Here is a 14,191-nt window from a genome sequence, read left to right as displayed (position 1 = left end):
TGACCTCGTCCCCAGCATGGGCTGGGCCTCAGTGGGAATTTGGGGCTGCAGCTCCTCCTCACCCAAGTGCAGGGCCAGTAACCCCTGGAGCCAGTGCAGCAGGGGCAGTGCTGGGCACCTCCAGACATCCCTGATGGCCTGTTTCCTCCCGAACCCCTTTACGTTGAGCGGGGGTTCAGGGGCTGGAGGAGGTAGCCGTGGCACGGCGCAGAGTGCAGCCGCAATTCAGAGGGAGTAGCTGCGATGAGAACTTTGCTGTAACTGGCACATTGGCATCACGGTCCGGTTTGGGCTCCTGTTACTATGGCGACCGCAGGAATTCAAATACGGGTATAGATTTTTTATAACTTGTGCATTTCACTGCTTCTTTTCCTGGCGTGTGCCAGACGCTGAGAAGAACTTGTGGTCGTATTTGTAAGTGCTTGGGACAACAACTGAGAGGAGCCTTTAAAAATAGCTCGGGTCCTGTTTAAGCACCCAGTTTGGATCTGCAGAAGGTCTCTGCCTCCAGTGTGTGCAGCTCTGCTTGGAACAGTGTTGAGACAAAACAGGTTACAGCAGCCCTCTTCCAGCTCGTGCTGCTGATGCTCACAGAGCCCGGCTGCTGGTCCCTACGGGCACATAGGGAGCTCCATGGGGACTGTAAGTCCATCGTGCCCAGACCCAGCCCGGCACATCTCCAGGCTCTGCTACAGAGCAGGGTTGGACTTGGTGCCCCTTCTCCGTGCCTGGGCAGGGCATGTCCAGCTGTGGGCATCCCTCAGCCATGGAGCTCCAGCAATCCAGTGAAGCCAGAGGGAACAAGGGCTCAAGGCCTTGGCATCTCCTTCCTGTGAAACCCAGCCTGTACCAAAATGGACACAGATACCCCAGGGCAGCTGGGCAGAGGCTGCGGTTTGCTGCATGAGCTCAGGCTGTGTGGGGAGTGCATCCCCTGGCCGGGGCTGGAAGGACACAGATCTTTGGCCATAGGATTGAGCTGCAAGAGGAGTTCTATACAGCAGCAGTAGTGGTGGGTGCTCTGCTGCGTCCAGCAGTGGGGCTGCAGCAGGAGAAGCTGTGCCCAAACTTGGTGACGTGGCTCAGACAAGGGCAGGCTGGAGGAAAGTGTCCAGAGCCCAGGGGATCGTGGCTGACGTGAAGGGTGAGGGAAGGGGCTGCTTGACTGGGAGAAATGAAGATGGAAGGAGCAGGGAGTCTGTGGTTGCTTGGGGATGATGCCGTCTGCAGGTCTCACACAGAGATGGATGGGCCAAACCAGCAGCAGCAGAGCTTCAGGCTGAATGTGGTTGTCAAACATGAGCATGCTGAGAGCAGAAGTGCTGCTGTGCAGCTGGGCAGCCTCCAGCTCTGGGGATGTTTCGGGCCAGGTTGGAGAGTCCATCAGCATGCAGGAGAGGTGCAGGCAGGAGGCTCTGTGTTGGATCTGTCCTCTCCGGGTCCAGGGAGAATCACAGGGGGGTGTGCGCATCTCTGTTCCTGCTGAGGGGTTTGGGAGGTCGAGCAGAAGCTGGGGTTTGTGTCTGCTTCTCCAGTCCCAAAGCTGAAGTCCTTGGCTCTCACGTGTGGTGTCACAGAGGCAATGGAGGGAAATCTGTTCACTTGGTGGCTGTGAGGCTCCCAGAGCCCCGTGGTGCCTTGTCCTCGGGCTGCGCAGTGCAATGTGGCTGCTGTTACCTGCCAGGTTACTGTTGGTGCGTGCTGGCGCTTGGCCAGGTCTCTGATGCGCCTGGGGCAGATGTGGGGCCAGGCAGGGGCTTTGGGGTCAGGGTGGTGGTGACCTGCTGTCCCCTGTCCCTTCCGGCACAGAGAGCCATCCGCGTGCGCAGCCACTCCATGGAGACGATGGTGGGCAGCCAGAAGAAGCACCACGGCAGCAGCATCCCGGGCAGCCTCAGCGGTGGCATCGCACACAACAGCGGCGAGGTGACCAAGACCACCTTCTCGGTGAGCGCGGGCGCTGTCCCCTCGTCCCGCTGTCCCTCCGTCCGTCCCTGCCGGCCTGGCAGGGCACTGCACGTGCTGACGGGGTCTGGCTGTCCCTGCATGGCAGCAAGTGTAAGGGCGAGGAGGTCACTGATCACAGCGTGACTTTACCACTGCTTTGGTCAAGTTGGGCTTGTTTTGTGGGAGAGCTGAAGAGGAGCTTCCTGGGGCCTCCAGCCCGACACACGAAGGAGATTCTGGTGTTACATGTTCTCTAGATGAGAGCTGCAGGCATCGTAATTCCCCACAGGATGTTCAGTCTTCTCGGCCTGTAGGAAGGAGCTTTGCTCTCCAACCTGGCCTGCTCTCTGCTTTCAGCCTCCAGTTCCAGCAGCTGCAGCCAAGAACCAGTCCAGGAGCCCCATCAAGCGCCGCTCGGGGCTGTTCCCTCGCCTGCACACGGGGTCCGAGAGCCAGGCGGAGACCAGGACGAGGTGGTGAGTGTGACATCGCCCGTCACTAAGGACAGAAACCCCTGCTGCACCTGAAACGTCAGAGGAGCTGTCGGTGGGTGCAGCCTCCCCTTCCCACACAAGGCAGCAACGAGAGCTGCCTTTGCCGTGTTCGAGGAACTGTGTCTTGGATCCCTTCCCTCTGATTTAAATCGCAGTGGTGGTACCCGGCGAGCATCTGTCACTCCTTCAGTTTAGCATTTGGTGTTAGGAAGTATAATTTGACCATCCTTTTTAAGTCTCTGGTGTAACTCATGCAACCTGTCTCTCTGTGCCCCCAGTGACAGTGTTTCTGGCGCTCAGAAGACACCAGATTTGGGACATTCTTCCCAAGAGATGAAGTCTGAGACCTCGTCCAACCCCAGCTCCCCTGAAATCTGCCCCAACAAGGACAGGTGAGGCAGGGGGAGCTGCAGCCCAGCAGACCACTGGGGGCTCTGTCAAACAAAACTGTCTCCAGTTTTTACTGTAAATAAGTTTGAAATTCAGGGAGGGGAAAAATCGGATCCTGGTGATTCATGAGCACAGCTCCTTTATGGGCTGGAAATAGCTGGAAAGAGCAAAGAACAGCATTTGACAAGGGCTGCTAAATCCTCACGGCAGGGGTTGAGCAGGGAGCTCAGCCTGCCCCTGGGGTTTCTGTGGCGGCTCCCACCAACCGCTCTACCCCGTGCTTTTGGAAGTGGTTGTTTACAGAAGCACCCCACTCGTTCATCCCTATGGAGCTGCTCTGCTGCAGGGCGTGCAGGAGGGGCTGTCCCCGCTGTCGTAGCCCGAGGACCCAGATTCCCAAGAGACAGCTCCATGCCCTTCGTTTTGTTTTGCCTCTTCCCAGGCCATTTATTAAGCTGAAAGAGAACGGGAGGACGAACATCTCCCGCTCCTCCTCCAGCACCAGCAGCTTCAGCAGCACGGCGGGGGAGAGCGAGACCCTGGAGGAGTACGACAGCGTGGTAGGCACCGAGCCCTCCGCGGCGTGCTCGGGATTGGGACCCGCAGCTCCACATGGCCCTGAGCTCCCTGCCCGCAGACCCCCGGGCCATCTCTGTGTGCAGGAAGCGCCCCCGGGTGCCTCCGCCCCGCTGGCGTCAAGGGGTTTAACCCTGTTCCCATGTTCAGGGAGGAGGAGAGCTGGGTGGGAGACCCCATGAGCCCTGGAGTGCACTGGATGGTGCTCAGCACACGGGGCCAGCAGGTTGCTCTCCATGGCGGGGGGTGATGGGGCTCAGTGGCCGGGATGCAGCCGTGGTCTCTCCGGTGCAGGGGAGCCAGCCCTCCACAGCATCACCGTTCAAGCAGGACGTGTTTGTGTACAGCGCCTCGCCCGGCAGTGAGAGCCCCAGCGCGGCGGCTGCGGCCACCCCTGTCATCATGAGCAGGAGCCCCACAGGTGGGTCATGGGCAGCCCCGGCACTGCCTTCACTCCTGGGGCCTCTGGAAGCTCCTGGGTCTTCCAGAGATGGGGTTTGCAGCTCCGGGATGGGGTCTGTGACTCTGGGATGGAGAATCCCTTCCGAGGCTTGCCTGAGCTGCAGGCTGCTGTTGAAGGTGATGGGACGAAGCAGTGGACACACTCACACTGGCAGGATGGACACCCCATACGGGATGCAGGACAAGCCCTCGCTCATCCCTAAACCCTGATTCTGATGGGCTGTTCTGAAGAGGTGGCCCCATGTGCTTTATTCTGTATTTCCATGGGAATTCGTTTCCCTTCTAAATGAGAGCACTGAGGTGGCTTTTGCTGCGGCTTTGTTTCCTCCCTTCTCCCCAACTGGCATGTGCAGTAGTCGTGGAAACTCACTGTCTCCAAGGACCCAGCCATGACTCACTCCTTATTTAATAAACAAGCAGCTTCCCCTGGTCCTGGCTCCATCACCCTGCTGCCAACCGCCGGCTCCAGCCGGACCATGTGCAACAGGGTAGAGCTGGCACAAATGGCCCTTTGCAGGTGTATCCTGTGTTAATGGGCTGGGGGTGAGCAGCGCTCGCCCCTTCTCTCAGATCCCCACAGGCTGAGCGCTGCCGAGCCACCACCACCAGAATGGACTGGTGTTCGGAACATCGGAGCTGTTTGTGAAACAGCCGGGGAGGCACAGTCCCACCCTGAACAGCTCTGTAATTGGAACAACATGGGGAAAGCCGTGCTGCAGAACGCAGTCTGTCTGGCTTTTTGTGTCTCAGCACCCCACAGGTCCTCCTCCTTATTCATTAGTGATTTTCTGAACTATCAAACCAGCCCCTTCTAATGTTTAAAGTGTTTATTTTGTATTTTTCCTGCCAAGAACATGAAAATCCACCCATACATTACATGGATCAGTCATTTCCCATAGCCTTTTCAGTGGCATTTCCACTGAAATGTAATTAAGCCTCAATTTGTTCCATCAAAAACATTTAATGTACAGATTTTGCCAAACATTCCGCCAAAACAGACTCAATATTGGTACCAGTGCGGCGGTTTATTGAAGCTCCTGGCTGGCGGGTGTCAGTCAGCACTGTGCTTCCACAGATATTCCTGTTCACAGCGATGGTTTTTCCACTTGCTTTCCCCCTCCCACCAGCAGATATAAAGAACAGGAACTCTCCCCGCTCAAACCTCAAGTTTCGCTTTGACAAGCTCAGCCACAGCAGCTCCAGCTCGGTAAGTGCCGGTGGCTCCAGCAGGATGGGGTGCAGCGTGGCCGCATCCTGCCCATCCCCTTTTGTGGGGCAGGGCTGGGGTGAGGGTGGGGAAGGGGTTTCACGAGTTCTCACCCCTTCCTTTGCAACTCATCTCCTGTTCTGTTCTTTCATCAGAGCCATTAGCAGGAGGAGTCCTGACCCTGCACAAGGTGAGCATCCGGAATGCGCTGCTGTGCAGAGTGACCCATCTGTGGGCAGGGGTGTGTGCAGCTAACACTGGCTAATTGCACTGCCTAGGGTTAAATATGTGACCAAGAATGATCTTAGAGCATCCTAAATGCTCTTGGAAGATGAGGGCAACACTGAGTAAGAATAACTAGAGGTTGGTGACAGGTCTGTGACCATCAGCGCCACTGTGTAGGACAGGGTTTGCTGCACCCCGCTCCGTGCAAGAGGAGGACGGGGTTTGCTGCACCCCGCTCCGTGCAGGAGGAGGACGGGGTTTGCAGGAGGAGGACGGGGTTTGCTGCACCCCGCTTCGTGCAGGAGGAGGACGGGGTTTGCTGCACCCCCCTCCGTGCAGGAGGAGGACGGGGTTTGCTGCGCTCCGCTCTGTGCAGGAGGAGGACGGGGTTTGCTGCGCTCCGCTCTGTGCAGGAGGAGGACGGGGTTTGCTGCGCTCTGCTCTGTGCAGGAGGAGGACGGGGTTTGCAGGAGGAGGACGGGGTTCGCTGCGCTCCGCTCTGTGCTCCAACACTTTTATCCTCTTTCTTATTCTCTTTGCAGAGAATTTCTGTTTCACCAAGGGAAAACTCCCCCATCCTGTGGGAAGCGCGGGCGCTGCACCCCTGCGCCGGGATCTGCCCCGGCAGGACCCAGCCACCTTCCCACCAGGTGAACCCCCACCATGGACGCAGCAGCTCCCCAGGCCCCCGGGCTCCCCCTCAGCTCACGACCCACACCACAGCTGCTGGGCAGATGCAGCCCCTCGCTCCGTACGTGCTCAGTGTCTGGCACAAGGGAGCGCATGTGAACCGGTCCTGCGCTGAGCTGGTGACCGAGGGCAGCGCCTCCTCTCTTGCCAGCTCCAGAGATGGTTTATACAACCTCCCTGCTTTCTCCCTGCCTGAAACTGAGCACGGGCACAGGAAAAGGCTAACCAAAGCTAAAGCTGTACTATATCTAAATACCAGCACTGGTACTCAGAGTGAATCCACCCAGTGGGCTCTGCTTTGCCTTATAGGTTGGGTCGCATAAAATTCCAGTGATTTGGATGGCATTAGGCTGCTTCCCCCCCCCCCCCCCCCCCCCCCCCCTTGCAGAATCTGTCCTGCTACTTCTGAACATGCTTTTCTTTATTTTAAAAGATGAGGGTTATGGATTCTGCAAGGTGACTTCCCTGGAATGCCCTTTTCCAAAAAATACCTCTCAACATGCCAAGAAATCCTTTTGCTCTTTTATGGAATTTTGTCCAAAGTTTACTGAGGTCTGTCCATAAATTTCCCATTGCTCATAGATTTCCCTTACCAGGTTTCTGAAAGAAACACTGCAGAGATGCTCCCTGCCCCCTACCACTGTCCATGACCTTTGCAAACCCCTCCATGAAATAAGGTCCTCCATCTCAAGCGAAAGCAATTCTTTGAGTTCATGATTCCTCATGAGCACAGAACTTTGGGTGCCAAAGCTACCTGTACACGGCTGGAGCTCCCAGAGGCACACGAGTACCCCACAGCCAGATTTAGGAGGTGCCTGTAGAGCTATACCCCTAGAAGCAGCCCCAGGCAGCCACCGTGGCTGCTCCCCGGAGGATGCGGCTCTCTGGGGGAAGTGCTTGTAGAAGCAAACCATCAACTCCCTCCTCCCCATCACCTCCCTTCTCCCCATCACCTCCCCTGGGCCAGAGCAAAGCCAAACCGAGTCGGCTCTGTTCCCTGAGGCTCTGCATGGGGCTATCTATCTGATAACTTCACTGGTAGGTTCCTATCGGAGCTCCCACTTGTGCACGTCATTTATCTGTAAAGGAAAGGCTGCAGAGGAACCAAATTAAAGGGGTAAAAGACGTAGTGGGAAGGCAGAGAACAGCTTCACGGGCACTAAGTGGGCTGCGCAGGACTCGTAAATACCAATAACCACCAGTGGGGACACTCTCCTGCTTTCACTGAGCTGCATTTAAATAGAGTTCAAATCTCGAGGTTTTCTTTAGAAGAGAAGCACCGTGTGCTTAGCCTGGTCCCTAGCTCGCTCTAGATGTCTCAGGTCCCACATACTTTGCTGTTCAGCACTTCTGTCTGACGATGCTTTGGTAGCACTTTCAAACCCGTCCCCAGTTCTTCCCCTTAGAAGCGTTTGGTCTGGTTTTCTCATGCCGCACAGTGAAACACTGACTGGCGCAACGACTTGCTTTGAGGGTCTGTCTTGGATTTGTTTTTTGCCCTGAGAAGTTGCTTGATTCTGTAGACGTCGTCATTTGCCTGGGTGTTGATCTCCATGAGATCTTTCAGCAGAAGATGCAGTGGCTACTGTCAGCTGGGGTTTCATTTTTGGTTTTGCTTGGGTTTTTTTACTTGAAACTGTGACTTTCCTTGTTGATCTGTAGAACTATTCTAACGGGATTACAGGCAGCAGCACAGTGTGGAGCTTCAGGGAGAGAGATGCAGTGCGTGGGGCTTGTCCTTGCCTTGGCAGTGGGGCCAGGAGCTGAGGTCTGGCACTGGCTTTGCCAGCAGCTCCTGGATGATCTGGGATGTTTTCAACAGCATCCTCACTATGGCTGCACAAACCCGCTGCAGCATCCTTACAGCCCCTGGGCCATACAGCTCATGTCCTGGCTGGGCCGCAGCGTGGTTTCCGCCTGTGTTCCCTGCAGCCACGTGTGCATGGTGTGCACCTTTCAGCCCATGCTGGTGCTGGGACTGACCAGTGGTTGTGTTAAACCTCGGAGGCATTTGCACTTCCCGCAGTGGGTGAAGGTGTTCCTGTATATATACTGCAAAATGTTTTGTGCTTATAAGTGACACACACACATATAGACATATATAAAAGGGATTTTATATATATATCTAATATATATATATAAAAAGAAAGGATCCTCAACTGACACTAACAGTATTGGCCAGTGCATTTTCCTTTCTGATCCCCACCATTGTACACATAACTTCTATAGGACTCAAAAGTGACTTTGCACAGGGAGCAGAAGGGGCTCCGGAATGCAGCTGGGGGGAACCAGGGGAGCCCCCAGCTGTGTTGGGCATCTCTCGTGTTGTGGGGGGCTGCTCCCCTCCTTGCTGGGGTTTCAGTCCTCCCCTGCTCCTGCTGCAGCCTGCCTGTGCTTGGCCTGGACCAGTCCATGAGCCCGGTGAGAGGCAGAGGCAGGTTGGGTCCGGGTCCATCTCCTCAGTGCTGGTGCTGCAGGCAGGTGGAACCCAGCTCCCCACCACCTGTGTGAGCCCAGGCACAGGTTGGAGCTGCTGCTTCATTCAGGAAAGCTCTTGGCATGTACTTACACCCTCTTGATACCCCACAGAGCCAAGCACAGGGTTACACCCCAGCACAACATGAAAGTGCTTTTTTTTCTGAGTGAAAAGGGAGGATCTGAAGCACAAACTCGGTTTCTTTCCAGAGCTTTGAGGGTCTTTAGCCGCGGCAGGGGAAGGGGCGGCTGGCACGGATGGGCTTGTTGACCAGGGCTGAGCTGTCTGCCTCTCTCTGGCTTGGCTGCAGGAGGTGCTGAGCACCGATAACTGCTCCAAGCCAGCAGCAGGTCAGCGCTCAGCACCCTCAGGTCTCACCTCGTGCTCACGTTGCTTTGCTGCTCGCTGGAGCTGGCCGGGTCCGTCATTCCCCGTCCCAGAGCATGCTTGCATTATGTTTTAACGAATGTAGCACTGCGTGTATCCTGCAAAGGGAAATGCTGGATTTATAGCATTAGAATGTGAAGAGAGTTTACAGAGTGAAAATATATCTTGAAGAAATGTATCTGACAGAGTTTATTTTTTATGTAGAGAGGCGGTGCTTTGTAGTTCCTGGTGGCCTATGTCTGTTGTAAATAATGTACATTTAATTTATTGCTATGGTAGCAGATTGTATTTGTTATGTATAAAACTAAAGGTTCACAAATGTATATTTTGTTGCTTAAATGTGTCTTTGCAAAATTCACAATAAATAACATATTTTGTGTGCTACGCTATGTATGGCCATAAAGCAACAGCATTAAATGAGCTCCTTGGGACTGTCCCTGTGGCATGGGCTGGGGCCGACCTGGGTGAGCTCCCATGAAGTCCCAGCTGCAGTAGAAGTGTCCCCGTGCAGCACGCTGTGAACTGGGACATCTCCCAGTGCTGCCACTGAACCAACAGGGCAGGACCCAGCTTCTTTACAAACCCTGGCACAGGCTGCCCATACAGAGGGAGGAAGCACCATCCCAGCAGACACCCAAGGCCAGGCTGGATGAGGTTCTGAGCAACCTGGTCTGGTTGAAGATATCCCTGCTCATTGGAGGGGGCTGGACTGGATGAGCTTTGATGGTCCCTTCCAACTCAAACTGTCTGTCATCCTATGATGGTTTCCCGGTGCAACCCTGGCTCTCAGGCCACAGGATCTCCCATTCTGTGCACAGCCATGGGGCATGACCCAGTCGGATGCTGGGCTGTCACCCCAGTTACAGGTCACAGTCTAATGATGCACAAGTAGCATTCTTGGGTCTCACTTTTCTCCTGTCCCTGAGCCACTGCTCTGCTATGCTTTGTTCTCAGCTCATTTTATGTGACAGTATCAGAGGTAATAACTGCTCCGTAATTCTCATTGCAATAGAAGGTTGCACAGTGTTGCTTCTGACATCATTGCAAGGCTACAGGTGAGAGGAGCATGCACAGCTGTGCACCGGGGAGTGCTAATGAGCACCCACCATGAAGAGGCAGATGGGGAGCACCTGAGTGATTAACAATTATCACTTCACCTGTGGGATGCTATAAAAGGGGCTGGGTGCAAGAGTGCCATCGGTCAGGGTGTTTCCTTCCCTCTCTTGGCTCCCAGGCTCAGTGCTGCCATGATTTCTCTCCTTGGACACTGAGGCTCTGTATTCCCAGTGAAGAGCTCCTGCAGTGGTAAGAAATCCATTTAAATCCATTGTTTCCCTATGAAAAGGCTGATGCGGGCCAGGAGCTGTGGGTGAAGCTGGTGTGTGGGAGGGGTTTGTCCCTGCAGCCCTGCCTGGTGCCCAGTGCTGCCCTGGCTGCCTGTTCTCTGCCATGGATGGATGCACCCGGGGGGCACCGGGATGCGGCTGCATCAGGATGGGTCCGGGATGCCCTTGCTGCAGCAGCCGCGCGTCTCGGGCTGCTCGACCTCGGGTTCCTCCTCCTGCTGGTTCAAGCCTCGCAGCTGCGCATCTCTCGGTGGGGTCACACAGGAGGGGTGGGGGCTCAGCAACACGAGGGCATGGGGTGAGATGGGAACCGGAGCCTTGTTCCTGCCCTGACCCTCCGGTACGTGCCAACTGCTGTCAGGCCGCTGGAGCTGCAGTGCTGCCCATGCAGGCACCACAGGGGTGCTCTGGCTGCTCAAGAAGTAGGTAAGGCTTAATGGGCATGGCTGTGATAAAGCTTTGTTGGTTTAAGTATCTGCTGTTTGGGCTATGGATGTACATAAGCAGAAAGCTGATGCTTTTGAGAAGCTGTTTGATGTTATAAGCTTTTGTAATGTATGCGTAACAGTGCAAGTCAGAACATGGTTTTTAATAAAAGTATTTTGTCTTACAGTATGCTAAGAGGATAGCTTAAGTTATTTGTAAACTTGGGAGGCTTTTAAAAGTAGGCTGAGATGCATAATCACAGAGGTTCAGGAGCTAAATACTGCAGAAGGGCTGCAGTGATAGGAGAAGGGGCAATGGGTTTAAGTTGAAACCAGGGAAGGTCAGCTTAGATCTAAAGCAGAAGCTCTTCCCTGTGAGGGTGCTGAGGCGCTGGCACAGGGTGCCCAGAGAAGCCGTGGCTGCCCCATCCCTGGCAGTGTTCAAGGCCAGGTTGGACACAGGGGCTTGGAGCAAGCTGCTCCAGTGGAAGGTGTCCCTGCCTGTGGCAGGGTTGGAGCTGGAGGAGCTTTAAGGTCCCTTCATCCCAGCCCAGTCTGGGATTCTAATTTTATTGGTTGGTAAAATAATTCTGTGTGTTCATTCAGCACACTTGGCATCAAATAACTCTGCTTGTAATTAATGCAGACAGGGAGTGAGAACAGGCACCTGCTTGCAGATTGAACAGTGTGGTGGCTCAACCACCCACCCAAATGCAGGCTTCAGAGGATTTGGGGGATAGCAACTGTGCTAAATTGTTCACTTTTATAGCCGAGATGGACCAAAAACATATGTAATGTGCTTGAGAGCACTCAGCTGCTGGGAGTCTCACCTATTAGGTACAATACAAACCTGAATCCTGCAGGTCCTTTCCAGGAGGTCACTGGGCTCAGTCTGGTTTCGGTTTGGGGTTAGGTTTTCTGGCCACTTTAGCTGAAGAGCCCTCTTCAGTTCAGCCCTGGAACGTTTGACGCTCGCTGTGATTTATTCCAGCAGTAGCTGCAATTATGAGCTGCTGTGTACACAATTTTGCAGCTCAGCCTTATTCCATGTAATTTGGAAGTTGAGATGCTCCAGTCAGGATCCTCATAGGCAGACACATGATGAGTGGCACTTGGAAACTGCTGCTTTTCTCCTTACGAACTGCAGAGGATCCAATCAAGAATGAATCCAGGCATGAGAGGAAAATATAAATAGTCATTACAGCATTTATCTCCTGAGGTTTATTGCTGGATTACTGAATTAAGGTACTTTCTTTAGACATGCAGCTGTCTATAGACTTGAGTAACTTACCTCCCCAGAGGTGATCTTTCTTTCTTGGTGCTTTACAAGGCATTAGTGGTTTGCTTGGAGTTTCTAATTCATCCTGCTCCAGCTTTCCATAGCACCAAGATCAGAGCACCCAGCTTGCATTTGGGAAGGGACTGCATGTGTGCACGAGCTGGAGCTGAGAGAAATGGTTTTACTTGGAAGGCAGGAATTGTGGAAAGACAATTGGGGGATTTTAATGGCCAAGCATCTTCTCTGCTTCTTGCAGGTGTGTGCTCACTGCCATGGGCCCCTAGCTCTGATCACAGAAGGGCAGAACTTGAGTGTTCAGTTGCAAGTGCCTCTGCAGACATGAAGCAGGCTTTGGTGCTGCAAGCATAGCACAAACCCTACCTAAAGCCTTACAGGGAGGCTTCAGTGGGTCACAGACGCAACAGTGAGGAGCAGCCCTTGCTGATTATTGCAACTCCATAACCAAACATAAGTGTGAACTGGCATCCAGCCCCAGTTAAGGGGTTAAGGCTGTAGGGAATCATCTTCAGAGCTTATCAGATCTGGCAGAACAGTTTGGTACATCCATTAGGGAAGCTGATAAGATCTTTTCTGTCTCTTTAATGGACGTCTATATGTACCAGATAATCATGCTGAATAGCACTCATTGGAAAACCTCCTAAATGTAATTTGCCAAGTAATTATTCTAGCCCTCTAGGAAAGCAGAATGAAGTCAGAACGGTTTGGGTTTGTGTTGGAAGGTGACTTTAAAGAGCAGCCCCCTGTCATGGGCAGGGACATCTTTCACTGCATCAGGGTGCTCAAAACCCATCCAACCCGGCTTTGAACACTGCCAGGGTTGGGGGGGTCTGGGCCTCTGTGAAGTCCCAGGCCAAAGAAGCAATCAAGGCAGCTGCTGATGCAGAGCAGGTTTGGTCCTAACATTTACATTTGGGACCAGGGACAAGGAAATCCAATCTAGGGCTTTGGTGTTTTTTTTTTTTCATGTCAGTGAACTTGATCCAATCTGAAAAGCCATTCCCAGTGAGGGTGCGCAGCAGTTGTCTGTAACTTATGTGGTTATACTGGTGGGTGAGGTATGCATCCCACAGCATGGGCTGCAGCTTGGGGCACTCAGAGGGAACTGAAAATCACTCCAAACCTTTCCCTGGGGAAAGAGTTGGGCTGACAGAGGAGAAGAGCAGCCACCCCAGCTCACATAATTTACTGATGGTCCCATTAATTCATTTAACTAGAGGGTTTGGCATTTGTAGCCAGGTTAACACTTCATTTTGGTTTCATCCTAGGGGCTGATCGTTTCTGTCACCTGTTGGGTGTCATCCCAGAATCTCTGTGGGTTCATGGGGAGCACAGGGGAGCTGACGTGCTCTGTAAAATGAGAAGGGTTTGGCACTTGCGGGTGTCGGAGGCGCTGCTGAGCTGCCGCCGGTGCGGGTCTGCCTCTGCCTCCGCCACCGGCTGACTGCAGGGGGGACTCCACGCTCGGGCGGGGAACGGTCCGGTTGGATTCCTTGGAGCTCCGGAAGCCGAGGTTCCCGCTTCTGCCCACGAGGTGGCGCTGGAAGCACAGGAAAGGCAGCGCAGCCCCGGGCTTTCCTCCGGGCCGGGTCCTGCGCGGCTCCGGCAGAGGGTGAATTCGCAGGGTGACGGGAGCAGGAGGGGGTTCGTGAGCTGGTCCCGTCCCGGAGTCAGGTTGCTCAGGTCTGTGGAACGTGGGGGGTTTCCTGCCTGTACCCGCAGAGCTTTTGAACAGACTTCAGGGGCCGGTGGGAGTCGGTGCGGAACACAGAGCTGTGTGAGCTCCACGGGTGAATTGGTCTCTGATGGAGGGTGGCGCAGCCCTGAAAACTCGGGGTAAGCAGAGACAGGGTCTGTGCCCATCAGTACTGGCTGGTGTGTTTGCACAAGCGATAGGTGGGTGGTTATTTGATGTCTCTGGCCATGCATCGTTTGTCCTATTTAAACAGTGATGTTTCGCATGCATTGCACAGGGCTCCTTCTGCAGAAAGCTCCTGCAAAATTAGAAATGCCAATATGTTGAGTTTAAGGAGTGAAAGGGAAGGAGATAAAGAATAGATTTCTCATTACGTAGCAGGATGATGAGAGGACACTGGCAGTTACCCTGAGCTGCAGGATTCTTCAGCTTTAATCACTGCGCTGAGGCTTCCCCTGCTCTGACACTGCACCATCACTGCTCCTAAGCAGGGCAGTTCTTCAGTGTTTGGAGCCATATGCGGAAGAAGCAGTTGTTCTGCCATTCACATCACTTTATTGTTTTAACAGGCTG

The 14,191-nt window shown here is 54.1% G+C and overlaps 1 protein-coding gene across 13 annotated transcripts in view; it reads left to right on the top strand.

Moving 5' to 3' along the window:
- Positions 1 to 6,372, top strand: part of RAP1GAP2 (RAP1 GTPase activating protein 2) — a 56,949-nt gene extending 50,577 nt beyond the window's left edge. For 10 of the 13 annotated variants that reach the window (XM_061469907.1, XM_061469905.1, XM_061469916.1 and 7 more), the window contains 7 exons: positions 1,810 to 1,947; positions 2,305 to 2,423; positions 2,720 to 2,833; positions 3,274 to 3,391; positions 3,702 to 3,828; positions 4,997 to 5,266; positions 5,844 to 6,372. In XM_061469907.1, coding sequence (XP_061325891.1) covers positions 1,810 to 1,947; positions 2,305 to 2,423; positions 2,720 to 2,833; positions 3,274 to 3,391; positions 3,702 to 3,828; positions 4,997 to 5,266; positions 5,844 to 6,106 — 1,149 coding nt within the window. In that variant the 3' untranslated portion in view covers positions 6,107 to 6,372. The remainder of the gene's footprint in view (positions 1 to 1,809; positions 1,948 to 2,304; positions 2,424 to 2,719; positions 2,834 to 3,273; positions 3,392 to 3,701; positions 3,829 to 4,996; positions 5,267 to 5,843) is intronic. The other 3 variants (XM_061469906.1, XM_061469912.1, XM_061469913.1) reach the window with 1 other exon arrangement.
- The last annotated feature ends 7,819 nt before the right edge of the window (positions 6,373 to 14,191 follow it).

Source organism: Pezoporus flaviventris, unplaced genomic scaffold (assembly GCF_033815535.1).
Source record: "Pezoporus flaviventris isolate CSIRO_AGI_PZ_B2104156 unplaced genomic scaffold, CSIRO_AGI_Pfla_v1 ptg000063l, whole genome shotgun sequence".
Classification (NCBI taxonomy): Eukaryota; Metazoa; Chordata; class Aves; order Psittaciformes; family Psittacidae; genus Pezoporus; species Pezoporus flaviventris.
Note: the sequence above shows the minus strand (reverse complement) of the source record. Positions and strands in the feature narration are given on the sequence as shown.